General features: G+C 37.9%; 1 protein-coding gene across 1 annotated transcript in view; it reads right to left on the bottom strand.

Moving 5' to 3' along the window:
* Window positions 1-411: 411 nt before the first annotated feature.
* Window positions 412-14,188, bottom strand: part of KATNAL1 (katanin catalytic subunit A1 like 1) — a 41,811-nt gene continuing 28,034 nt past the window's right edge. Inside the window, exons 7-11 of the mRNA XM_070943870.1 lie at window positions 10,644-10,802; window positions 10,167-10,293; window positions 7,549-7,683; window positions 4,898-5,024; window positions 412-840 (exon numbers count right to left, since the gene is read on the bottom strand). Coding sequence (XP_070799971.1) covers window positions 642-840; window positions 4,898-5,024; window positions 7,549-7,683; window positions 10,167-10,293; window positions 10,644-10,802 — 747 coding nt within the window. The 3' untranslated portion in view covers window positions 412-641. The remainder of the gene's footprint in view (window positions 841-4,897; window positions 5,025-7,548; window positions 7,684-10,166; window positions 10,294-10,643; window positions 10,803-14,188) is intronic.

Genomic DNA, 14,188 nt, shown 5'->3' with positions numbered 1-14,188 from the left:
GGTGTGCTTGGAATGTAATTACCAGAATTCCCAGCCTTCTGGAAATGTTTCTGGAAATTATGGGAGCTGTAGTCCTGGTATATCAAGAGAACAGCAGATAGGGGAAAACTAAAACAGTTTTGCTTTATTACTGAATTCTAGCAAATATCATTGTAGCCATAGCAACCTGAATGCAGCATAAAATGATCCCCAATATTTTTGATGTAGATCATACTGATAATCTCTGCATAAAGGGGAAAAAACAAAATAAAAACCTTTCACCCTCATTCAAGGTAATGCAGATCTGATGCTAATCTGACAAATATAGCCTAATATTAAGGATGCAGTATTACTTATTTTAATTTCTTCCCATCCAATCTCATGTCTGATTAGCAGATGAAACTATGTCAACAAAAATAGGACACAGGCATTCACTGTTAAAGTGCAGAACACCAAAATTAGATAAGGATTTCTCCATTTCAAGCTGCTTCTATGGAATACTATGACCTCATTACATTTTCATTTGTTCCTCTAAAAGTGCAAAAAGCGAAAAAAAGAGGAATATTGTCCATAAGAAAACCACAAGCCTAAAAGGTTTCAAAATCCTTCCAACATTTTATAATTAAAAATCTAAAATCCTTCATAAAGAGATGTCTCCAGGATTAAGCAGAGCCAAACTCTGACATCCACTTCTCGTACTTCTCCAGATCTGCAGCTGAAACTGATTTGGAGATTTTCTTCAGAGCCAAGTCAAAGTCTCCCTTGGTGACGGGCATCTGAAGCTCTTCTTTAGAGAGGGCCCGGATCTCTTCTGGTGACAAGCCATTAATGCGTCGCCTCATTGCCATCAATGAGGCATCCCTAAAAATAAAATCCATAAACATATTAGTAATGATGTATAACAGCAAGGCTGAAATACCATTTTACTTATTTATAACAGGGTGGTGTTGGGGTTTTTTTGCATGGCCAACAATGATTCAATTACATTTCATTTCCTATATTTAAAAACAACAGCATAAAAATTTGTATTTGCTTACACATTTTCTTTAAAGGATAAATTCTTGTATAACCGATCCCCTGAAATTTTCTACTTATCTTCCAAAAGAGGTCTGCAAAATTTGGATAAGTATACAGCCTGAAAGCTAAGAGTTTGAATTGGCATGTTAGTCCAAGAAGTAGTTAATTAAAAAAAAGAACATATAGATTTCTATGTACCATGTTTCCCTGAAAATAATTTAATTTAATTTAATTTAATTTCCAATTTCTATACCGCCCTGTCTTATATTTTTTTGAACCCTGAAAAAAGTGCTTGGCCTTATTGCCATGCGCTCAAAAGCCCGATTGGGCTTATTATCAGGGGATGTCTTATTTTGGGGGAAACAGGGTATCAGTTGTAAATTCCCAACATGAATAGATAAAACACATCCTATCCTGTCTAGCTGCTTACCTCCACTTCCAATATAGAATCAAAATATATGAGTCTACATTGGATATGTCCAAAGGGCAGGTGGAGGGTTAGACTCCATGGTCTAAATTAGAATTTATGAGTTCACACCTCTTAAAGCTGCTAAACTTAAGAAACATTGATCTAAATAGTCTCTTCCCCTATGATTTTATAATCCTTCACAGACAAGGTTGGAACTAAACATGATACAACACTAAGGATGAAATTCACGAATAATTCTAGCAAATGGGCAGATGTAAAGGAAGCTATAAAGCAATTGTTTGTTATAATATATAGAGGTACTAAAGCATTTATTTCGATTATGAACTAAAAGGCAGTTTAAATTCATCACTGGACTTATTCTGCATTATACTATGTAAAAAGTTCACAGTCTGGTTGAAAAACCAACTCAATACATATAGATTGATAGATAGATAGATACAGAATATTAAAAGAAAACTTTTACGCTTCCTTCTGGGCATCATATCTTTCTCAGCAATTGCTTTACATCACAGAGCTGTTGCTAATATTGTATGTCAAAGAAAAGGCCAAAAATGATGTAAAATGGAGAAGGTCACCTACCAAAAGAACAAAACAGCCCAAACATCAGCTTTATATATAAACAGCTTTATATATAAACTGATCCATCAGATTACACTCCTTCAAACAGTTTTAGGCCTATTATGCCATTCTAAAAGGCTTCTTTCTACTGCCACAAACACTGCCACTTGGCAATGGCAACTTTTCTTCTATATAAAATTAAGCTGTACTACAGAACAGTGTTTCTCACCCTTAGCAACTTTGAGATGTGCGGACTTCAACTGAATGCAAGCTGGATGAAGAATTCTGGGAATTGAAGTCCACACATTTTAACATTGCTAATGTTGAGAAACACTTCTATAGACAGAATTAAAGTTCAGCCAGGCAACCTTGCCAGTACTGGAGACTTAGTAAATACTTGCCCCGTTCCTCAAATATACACAAACCAAATTGCAGATTTGGCACATCAATTATTGTGGCTGCTGTGACCTCCGCCTAATCACAAAATGACAGAGGACTATAGGGATGACAAATCCTAAGTCATAAATCATATTTCATCTCAGAAAGCAAATGGATGAGATGTGCTCTCTATCTTCTCATCTGGCACTTTCACCTAGATGTTCAATATAACTCCATATAAGCTTTTTTTTTTCTATCCATGTGAGAACATTTCCAAATAAGTACTATTGAACAGCCACCCATTATTTTCTATCTTACAACAAAATGTTTGTTTTGTTTTTTCCCCCTTTCATTCCCTGATTCTTGGAGACTACAGTTTTCTTGGCAAGGTTTTTCAGAAGTGTTTTGCCACTGCCTCCTTCCTTAGGGCTGACAGAAAGTGACTAGTCCAAGGTCACGCAGCTGGCTTCATGTCAAAGGCAAGACTAGAACTCCTGGTCTCCTTAACCTGTACAGCAAAGTAGTTCTCAACAAAATATTAGGCATACCTAAATATATTCTTGCAAATAAAAATGGTAGCTAGAATTTGGCGCTTCACAATATGGTCATTTTATTTTTTCATTAAAAGAATCTGAAGGAAAAGTAGATGGAGCAGGAATTTTTTTTCCCAGTGATATCTCCTGATGGATATTTCAGGTGCTACTGTCCAAGGGACCTAGAAAGTTTAACTCTTCCCTGAAGTGCCTGGAAGTATCTCTCCTAACTCTGGTTTAAAACAACATTAAAAACATGCCTCTTTCCTCCAGGGTTGAGACCAGGCTGAGTAGAGTTTCCACCTGGAGGAATATAATGTATATTATGGATTCCCAACTGTTTTGATTTTAACTGTAATTTGTACTTGTTTCCTATATGCTGCCAAGTTCTATTTCATGCTCATTGTATACTGCCCAGATTCACAAAAATGGGTAGCCATATAAATCTCATACATAAATAAGTCTACACAGCCTCCAAGAACAGTACCCAGGGGAACCATAATGGTAAAGTGGAATTCTAAGGACCAAGTTGAAAGCTCCTAGCCCAAAGATGTCTTCTCATGGAAAACAAAGCACTGACTCAGCTATATGGTGTCAAACTGGGTCACTGCTCCATTACAAAACACTTTAGCCACAGGACATTCAGAAGGCCAATCAGTGCTAAGTTGAGGGGGAAAATACTGGTAAAGAACACAGCTGAGAAATTCTCTAAAAAAACACCTATATTCATGGAAAACTGCCTCTTTGTTCTTTCAAGCCCCCATTGTTTTGTAGTCTTGGTTCATTATCTCAGTTATATTCTAATTACCTCACTGACTTCACTAAACATGATATGTTATATCCAGTGAAATGCCCAACTGCTATATCGAATCACAGGTATATTCTAATTGGTTAAATCTATAAAGAGAGACTATAATGCCATCTCTATATAGGCCTTGTTTGCTTCCACACTATCAATAATCCAATTTGTGTTCCAATGTAGCGCATCCTGGTCTCCAGTTTAAATGAAGCTACTCGAGGAAAAATATTTTTGACTACATTGGGAACAAGCAAACACCATACTGCCCAGCTACTAAATAAGCATAGTAGAAGTACAATTAACATAAATGCAAGAAATATATAAATGACTGAATATATTTAGCAGAAAATAATACTTTTTCACTAGGTGCATGATATTAAGAAATTTTATCTTGGAACAAATGGTAGAAGTAGACTAAATCTAATTATTTCAGTGGGAACAATCTTTTTTCTAATCCTTACTCAGTATTTTACTTATAAATCATGTATGCACTCTGACAAAAATATGCCAAATCTTTATTCACTAGTTCTAAAACATACCACTTTGCAAAATGTCAATCTCAACAGTTTCAATGACTTTCAGAAGCCATTTTATAATTACTAACATAAAAACCAATTCCTGTTACCAAGATCAAACCATTTGGCTTTAGTCATAAAACACTCTGTTAATCTGATTATTCTTTCATTTTCAACCTTGAAAAGTAATATAATAGTAAAAACTGAGAATTAACCCATTACTCTTCCACCAGTTTTTGCAAATATTGAATTTTACAAATTCAACATTTCACTAAATAAATATAGTATCTGCAGATATATTAAAGATATATTATTTTTAATTGAATCCAACCAATGTTGGTGAGTTTTGTGTTTCTTCAAAAATATCTTAGAGAGCCCTAAGTCAGAAAAGAAATACAGAGAAATATGAATATACTTCACTAACTGTTCATAATAAGCAAGAATAACACTTAGTAAGCTTGTTCAATTTCCTTTGTGTAGAAAGTGAATATCCTAAAAAAAATCCCAAAGATTTTCTGTTTTTTATAAAATATAAAAAGTGAGCAAAAAGTGCTCATTCCTGGGCAAAAAGTGAGAGGGGAGGAATTACCAGGAAAGTATGAAAAATGTATATTCTGAAAGATTCAGAGTTTAACAATGTTCTTGGAAAATGTGTGTTCTGATTGGTCTAGACAGGAAAACAGGATACCTGCAGACATTAGTGATATCAGCACCAGAGTAGCCTTCAATCTTCTCAGCAATTTCTTCCAGACTAATGTCAGGATCCAGTTCAACTTCCCGGAGATTAATCTTAAGCAGCTCCACTCTGCCTTTTCCTGTAAAAATAAATGTTTATAAAATTCTTTCATTATGGTTTCCTCAATTTTAGCTGAAATCAATTTCAACAGTTTTCTGTGTCAGTTGGTTCTCCATAAAGTCAAAGGTAAACAGGACTTTTATATTTTATTCTCATATGAAAGTTTTTCTTCTCTTCTAATACACTACTGTAACTTTTTGAAAGTTGTTTTTCTTCTTGTTAGGTGATGAATTTAACTTAACTTCAGCTTCTGCAATTGTTGTTGTATTAGTTTCTGGAACTGAAGTGAAATATATTTGACATCATGAATGAGCCAAACATTCTAAAAACATTTATAATTACTCTCTAATTTTTGAGTTGTCCCCATCATATACATCTTTTAAATAATAAAGTTCTTTCCCTTTACCAACATTCTTTATCTTCATCATAAAAGAATGATGAAATATAAAAGGCTGAAGCAGTAAAAAAAATTCCAAGTTTTGAAAACATTCATAACAAATGATTTCTGAGTAAGTTCCAATTCTTAATAAATATTTCTGGGAAAAAGAAGTAACCTAATTTTCACTGATGTTATATTTATACATTCCATTTCTAGTCATGATGTTAATTCTTCTGAATTTATCAGTCTAGAAATGTTTGTGATTAACATCCTAAAAATATTTAATATTTGGAATACCAAGGCTACCTTCACTGAGATATTTATAGAGAATATTTGAATTCTTGTTTTTTTGCCCAACACATATGCTTATTAACCATTTTCTGCCATTTTTTCAGTAATATATGTATATGTCAGGAAGAAAGGTGTTTAAGAAAGAAGTTCAAATTTAAAAAGTAATGACATTTTTACTGCTTTTATTTAACCAAGCATTGTAATTTTAATTTTGACCACTCTTTCAAGTAATGGTTTCAAGTTTAACTTGAAGTTCATATTTTTAGGAATATGGACCCTTAATGTGAAAGAGTATTTGCAGTATTTAATTCCTACATTTCTGTACTATCATAGGGGTATTTATGCACATACATTCTTAGAAAAGTTGCTAATTTGCAAAAATGGCAAAATATTCTGGAAAATATCTTAAGGGAATTTGAAACAATGTAAATCAGTGCAGTAACATAAGATAAATGAATTTATGAATATATAAGAATAATTTATCATGTATCAAGATGGATGCAGAATTCCTCACCCCATCAACAGTAACAAATATGAAATGAGGTAGGGAAATTCACTTCAAAGTCCTTATCTGGAAAATGATGGGGTTTTGTTCTTTTGTGTTTTATAGCTAGTGAAATTGCAGAGCCAAGACCAGGTGACAAGAAGAAATGGTGAGTGGAAAAAAGGCAAGAATTATTTAAGTAGTATGTTCAGAGATACTTGTGCTGGCCTTGTCATGGACTCATCTAGGTCAAACTGGGTTTTACTGACATTCAGAAGCAATTCAGGATAACCAATCCCAAACTGACAGACTCATTATCCACTTTCTTCCTGCCCTTTGCTGTGTTTACTTCTAACTATTATGAAGAAGATAAAGTTCAGGGATTATATTTTTTATATCCCATTTTAAAGAATACCCAGGTAAATATCACAAGGGCTACCTGTCTCTCTGAATTTGACCAAGACTTTGACATATTTTCTAGGTTGCCCAATTCTTGAGTCTTAAGTTAAAAATATAAGGGAACAATGCACTTGTTTTAGCTTCTCACTGTTCCCTACTTGAAACACTCTTAAGGGCGTTTTTTTCATTAGAACCAAATGAGAACATTTCAATGGAATGCAAGGCTTTTTGTCCAAGCCTTGAAACAAACTGCTTTTATTTTCATTAAATGCACATCCCTAGCAAGCAGGAAAAATAACGCATCAAGGTTAAGACAGTCCTCCTTTCCACAAAATTTCATCAAAACCACTGTCACACTGTGTTCTTATTTAGAGTCAAGTAGTAAAAAGCAGGTAGTATGCTACCCTAAATCAAAAGAAGAGATTGCTTAAAAGCAAACCTAAGATGATACAGAATCTTGAAGTTAATAGCAGTTCTGACTGACAACCTGGAGAGTCATTCTGCAATGAGGTTTTCTCAAGCAGGGAACAAATCAGCCAACCGTTCTATGAAGAGCTGAAAAATCTAGTCATAAAGTTCAGGCAGGAGTTGATTTGCAACATGGCAAGCTTGAAAGTTAAAATTAATGGCTTCGCTTTTCTGTATTCATCAATAGGCACACAGGAAAATGCATTGGCAATAATTCTTTAAAGATGTCTACAAGGCTCAATCTGTGCTCGTTTAAGGAATGCCTGTTAAACATTCAAAAAAGTTTACAAATTCATTAAAAAGCTTGATCCCCCTCATTGAGTCTACATTGAAAGACTGCTACGGCTCTTTCATTCTGCAATCGCCAGCAACTTTTTTACTTTTTTTCCCCAATGATCAAGATAATTATTAAAGCCTGAAAATCCAATGTTGTTGCATAAATTTCAATGTGTTCTTTAACAGCTCCCTGAGGAAGTGTCAAATAACAAGTGCCAGACAAGCACATTTAAAAAGAAAACCCACCTGTTGGCAAAGGTATATAAATTCTTTTTTCCAGTCTCCTTCTCAAAGCTTCATCAATATCCCAGGGAAAATTTGTAGCTGCAAGCACCATCACCATTCTTGAAGGCTCATCATTCTCCAGAGCTCCACCTACACCTAAAGGAGCAATAATAAAGCTAGAGTACATGGTGCTTTTTTATTGTTGGTCCCTTTAATTTGAGGTTTTCGTGCACTATATTATAATCTGAATTTTGGAAGCAAAAAAAAGTCACATCTTAGTTTCAGCAATACCACATATTGTACGGGGGGGGGGGGGGAATAGACAATGAGAGATCCTGCATGTTTAGACAGGGCAAAGAAATTTCAGAGGCCAATCCTTAATACAGTAGGAAAAAAGACACTTCATGTAATATCTATTTCTGTCAAAGCTTTATTATCTCCTTCACTCCCTTTTCAAGCTGCTTTTTAATGCTTTCTGGTTCTAGACATAGCTGGCTGGGTGACGTTGAGCTAGTTTCTCTCTCTCTCTCTCAGTCCAACCTACTGTACAGGATTGTTGTTGTGGGGAAAATTGGAGGAAGTAGTATAATCAGTGGAATGGCTTGCCTTCAGAAGTTGTGGGTGATCCATCACCGGAGTTTTTTTTTTCAAGAAGAGATTGGACACCCATTTCTCTGAAATGGTAGAGAGTCTCCTGTTTGAGCAGGGAATTGGATTAAAAGACTTCCAATGTCCCTTCCAACTCTGTTATTCTGTATTTTCAATGACCCAAATTACTTATAAATAATAAAGATGGGATAAAAATCTAAATAAAGAAAATAACAGGGAAAACACAGACAATACCCTGAAGGTGATGTACTTGAAATTCCCTGGATCTGAGAAAGATGGAGCAAAAAAACCCCTCATTTGAAAACAGCCCAACCAACTGCAAGCAGAAGAATTGGTCACAAATTTTCCATTGAAGAATTTTCTGTTGTCCTTACTCTCTAATTGCCAGGAGGGTGTTGTTTTGTACGATTAACCCATCGGTATCCTTTTGCAGTCTAACTTATGTTCAAAAAGCCACTGTAACTGTTCCATTATCTATTGGATTCAGATGTTGAGTTTTGGAACAAAAAAGTCATCATGAGAATTATTATACGGTGTTAAAATATAAATCAAAAAATAGCATGTGGCAAATATCAGTATTTGTCTCAAAAACACATTAGGAACTGTAATATTAACTTTCAACAAAACACAAGTAATTATGATTGAAAATGTGTGATTGAATCATTTGTGATTTCTAAAAAAAGTATATAAGCATCAGATCTCACTGAGCAATTCTAGCAGCTTTTGGAAACATCACAAGAGAAAACAAAGGTGAACAGGACCATTATCCTTCCCCTTCTCCCCATCTCCAATCTGATCTTCAGAGCAACCTCTTGAGTATCTCGATTACAGAACAGGCATAGGAAAACTTAACCATATACTATATTCACTGAAGTCTTTATGATGATTTTCATGCATACTTTAGATATCATTTTTCAAATTTCTCTAAAACTGTATGGGTCTTCATTTTTCTAACTTCTGTCTGCATTGATTTATTTACATTATTCTTACACTATTCAAGACTGGAACTCCAGGTGTCAAGTACTAACCAAATCTCAGCCACCATGCCACTCTGCCACTGTCCAGTATACTTAAAAGAACAATGGGCAACCTGTGAGAGACATGTGAGTTTTTTGGAGTTCCTGAGTGTCCTTCAGATTATGTCCTCAAATTTGTATTTGTTGGGATGGACATAAACTCCCGATACCTGCTTGTATTCCTAGTATCAGAAAATTGACACATAATTCAAAACTGAAATAACAATATTGTGAAAGCTAAATTAAATATAGGTAGTCCTCAGGTTACAAACACTCATTTAGTGAATATTCAAAGTTAGAATGGCGATGAGGGGGACTTATGATAGGGCCCTGAAGTTCTAGCCATTGCAGTAACCCTGTGGTCACATGACTATTATTTGGAAGCTTGGCAACCAGCTTGCAATTACGATTGCAGCATCCCAGTCACATGATTGGCTTTTTCAGCCTTTCCCACAACAAAACAGGGAAGCCAGCAGGAACTGGTATGTCACCCCCACTCCTGCTGATTTTATGCCTGCCTGCCCACCCACTCACACTTTGTAGCACTTGCCCGCAGTACCCACTCATCTGCCCACAGTTCTCACCCATAGCTCTCATCTACTTATCTGCTTACCTGAGACTCCCTCCTCTTCCCACTTTAGTCACCATGGTGCTAGGATTACAATGGCTTTATGATGGCACAGCTTAGCAAGAAATTCCAGTCCCAATTGCCAACATAACCCAATAACTATCTATCTGTATGTTGAACTTTTTTAAAACTATGCCACAAAAAAGGATAATGTTTTCAGCCCCATTCCTTCAGGGAAATCCACAATTCCTACAGTTCTCAGAATCCCCAAAGGTCAGTTTTTTAAAAGTGGTCTCTGGATGCACCAATTGCCTGAACCAAATTTAAAAAATGAACATATGGAACTTTTTCTTTAAAGTCCTTCCCTCCTTCACACAGTCTATTCTACAACAAGGTATAAAACAGGAAAAAGACTCCCCAATGCAGGCAGAACAAACCCTATTTACCATCCATCTGAACCAGCAGCTCTGACTTGACTCGGCGACTTGCCTCGTGTTCATCCACGGTGCCTCTGCGACTACAGATAGAGTCTATTTCATCAATGAAAATGGTCGTAGGTGCATAAAACTTGGCCTTAAAACAAAGACAAACATTTCTTACGTGACTTAGGGATTCATAAGGGTTTTATGAATTACCAATACATTTTATTAATGCTAAATCAAAACAGCTGTGAATTTAAGGAATGTCCTATGGATGCACAAAAACAAATAGTATAATTAAGCTAAGACATAGATACGCAGGAAATTGGTGATGTTGTCCATTTAAACCATCAGCTCCAAACCAATTCGGTATGGACATTTATAATATGATACACTCATTACAATATATATTGATTGCCCTGAAAACATTTTACAAAGAAAAGAAGCCAGGAAGAAATTATGCAAATAAAGAGTTTAATATCTGAGGGAATCAACAATACCTACCATTTCAAACAGCAAACGAACTAGTTTTTCAGACTCGCCTCGATATTTTGATGTGAGAGTAGAGGAAGACACATTGAAAAATGTAGTTCCACATTCTGTAGCAACGGCTTTTGCTAGCATGGTTTTACCAGTCCCCGGAGGGCCAACCATAAGTACTCCCTGAAATTAAAATCCAAACAACTGAAGAAACCACAAGCCTGATGCAAGCATATAACAACATAGTGCAATTAAATTCATCTAAACATAATTTAGATTGTGGATCTTCAGACTTAAGTTTTCTCAAAGGATGTGATGAGGCTTGACTATCTACAAATTCTGTATATCCTGGATCTCTTGACGACTTTCAATACCATCAGCCATGGTATCTTTCTGGGCTAGCTACAGTGATTGGAAGAGGCATTTTTGCAGTGGTTCTTCTCCTTCCTATGTAGCCAGTTGGTGTTGGTGGGAAGGGAGAGGTCCAGCCTTAAGCCCCTATAACTGTGATGGTGGCACGCAGAGCCCTCTCTGCGGGCATGCAAGCCGTCACCCCAGCTCAGCTCCATGTGCGCGCGCCTCCCGCCGGCCAGCTGATTTTCGGGTCTCTGCCGCACATGCACGGGGGGTGGGGCATATGTGGGAAACGCGTGCCTATGCGTGGGGGGCGGGGGTTGAACGTGCATGCACGGGGGTCGCAAGGGGTTCTTGCATGCATTGTATTATGGGTGCAGGTGCGCACACGCACTGTCGCGGGCGCGAGCTTTCGGCATACAATGGCAAAAAGGTTAGCCATCACTGCCCTATAATGTTGAACACCTCTACCCAAAACTTGTGGGTGGAGCCAGCCAATGGAATGGAGTTCAACATTCAACAGCAAGTTATATCCAGTAATGATACCCAAGTGATGCCATCACAATGCTGACCCAAGTACCCAGAGGTTGTAAGCGTCTGAAGGCTGAGCTTCTTTTTGGGTGCAATACAAGGTGCTGAAAACATTTTAAAGCCCTTTATGACACAGGGCTTCTTTTTGAGGGTATCTGCCTGCCTCACTAGATTGGATAAAGTAGGTGTACTACAGGTCCCTTCCCTTAAATGTTGCCTTTAGTGCAGCATTCCCCAACCTTTCCAGCTTGGCAGACTGTCAGGGAGAGGTGAGGGGATGGTTCAATGCGAGGGGCAGGCGCATGCCATTTGAGTAAGCGACAGGTATGCGTGCCTGTTCACACAAATGGAGCTTTGCACACAAGCGTGAACGCCCGCCACTCACACAAGTAGAGCTGTGCGCACACACTCACCCGCTTGTATGGCCCAGTTCTGAATAGGTCGCAGCCCAGTAGTGGGCCATGGCCTGGGGGTTGGGGACCTCTACTTTAGTGAACCTAGGAAGCATGACTTTGTCATAGCGCCCCTGCCTTCTCTTTAAGATCTGGTAGGATTCCCACCCTCTTAACCTTCCAGAAAGCTACTAAGAGGTGAGTTTAATCCCAGGTATTAAGACTGCAAGGGTAGAGCCCGGAAGACTACATTGAGGGAGGGATGTAATTATTGGACCAGGTGTATGATTTTTTTCTTTATGTTGTATTGTTTTTATTGTACTTTTATTATTTTGTTAGCAACTCAGAGTTGTGTCTTACAAAATGGGCAATTATATAATTTTTTTTAATTTAATTTTATTTTTTGCTTTAATTTATATGCCGCCCTTCTCCTGAGACTCAGGGCGGCTTACAATGCGTTAAGCCATAGCCTTCATACTTTTGTATATTTATACAAAGTCAGCTTATTGCCCCCACAATCTGGGTCCTCATTTTACCTACCTTTCAAAGAATGAAAGGCTGAGTCAACCTTGAGCATGGTGGGATTTGAACTTGCAGTAATTGCAGGCAGCTGATGTTAATAACAGTGCATTAGTCCACTGTGCTACCAAGGCTCTTTTTAAAACCACTCATTCACTCCTGGATTCTGATGTTTGCATTTGCCTTGTAAATAAAGATAATTAAACATTGGGCCAAATTGTATTTCTTTGATTATTACTGCTCACAGAAAGAACTGTCAGCACATTTTCAATAATTTATTTCATTTGTAACACATCTTTCTGTAAAAATTCAGAAGCTTAGTTTCAGCTAAGCTTCTACAGCACTGAAAGCATTTTATATTTAATTTATATTTATTTATTTTTATCCCATCTTTTTTTTTATAAATAACTCAAGGCGGCAAACATACCTAACATTCTTTCCTCCTCCTATTTTTTCCCACAACAACCCTGTGAGGTGGGTTGAGCTGAGAGAGAGTGACTGGTCCAAAATCATCCAGCTGGCTTTCATGTCTAAGGTGAGGCTAGAATTCAGTGTTTCCTGGTTTCTAGCCTGGCGTCTTAACCACCAGACCAATTGGACTAAACACTAGACAAAACATAATACTTTTTATCTATTTAGGAATATAAGAACTGGATGTGCTAAACAACAATGAGAATCTGAAGCCTTGAAATGGGAGAGAAAGCTACATCATTTGACCTGGTAGTTTCTAAATTTTACAGGGGTCTTTCTTCAGACGTCGAACTATATGCACCTTATACCCGTATTTTTCGGTGTACAAGTTGCACTCTCCCCCCACCCCCCAAAAGTGAGTGGAAATGTCTGTGCATCTTATAGAGCAAATGTTGCCGAAGCCCCATCCACCAGCTGCCCCCCCCCTTCGGCCTCTGCCTCCCAGCAATTTGCCTCCTTGCAGCAAACAGCCTGGTCAGCTTCAGCACAGCCTGATTTAGCATGAGCAGCTGATTGGCGGTTGGATCGGCCTCCCAGAATACCGCCTATCAGCTGTTCCAGGCTGCGGGGATTGTAACCACCCATCACCGCCGTCGCCACCCATCGCTGTTGCTGCCTATCACCACTTCCACACGCTCCATTTTCGGCCTCCATGCATCCCATTTTCGGCCTCCGCATGCCCCATTTTCGGCCTCCGCCCGTCCCATTTTCGGCCTGTTCCAGGCGGTGAGGATAGGCAGTGGCGGCAATCCCCGCTGCCTGGAACGGGCCAACAATGGGCCCACGGAGGCGGCAATAAGTGGTGGCGGCGATGGGCGGCAATGGTGGTAATGGGCACTGGCAATCCCCGCAGCCTGGAACAACTGATAGGCGGTATTCCAGGAGGCCGATGCAATCGCCAATCAGCTGCTTGTGCTAAATCAGGCTGTGCTAAAGCTGACCAGGCTGTTTGCTGCAAGGAAGCAAATTGCTGGGAGGCAGAGGCAGATTTTTTTTCTTGTTTTCCTCCCCAAAAGCTAGGTGCATTTTATAGTCCGGAGCATCTTATAGTCCGAAAAGTAATTTAAAGTATAGTAATTTTAATTACTTTACTAATATAATAAAGAGTAGTAATTTTAAAAGAAATGTCAACTAAAATCCTATTTCTGCAGTGTCTGTCTTCCTGTCAGGCAGGATCTCTACCCAAGCCTAGTGTTGAAGTTCCTTCATCTTTGAGGGTTGGGTGACTTTAATCTCCATGCACTGGCTAGAACCAGGACAGCTGGGATTTCATGGCCTCCACCTATGAAGATCAAGTAACCA

This window comes from Pituophis catenifer, unplaced genomic scaffold (assembly GCF_029215685.1).
Source record: "Pituophis catenifer annectens isolate HBS135680 unplaced genomic scaffold, rPitCat1.0.hap2 SCAF_4, whole genome shotgun sequence".
Lineage (NCBI taxonomy): Eukaryota > Metazoa > Chordata > Lepidosauria > Squamata > Colubridae > Pituophis > Pituophis catenifer.
This window is presented reverse-complemented; position numbering and strand designations above follow the sequence as displayed.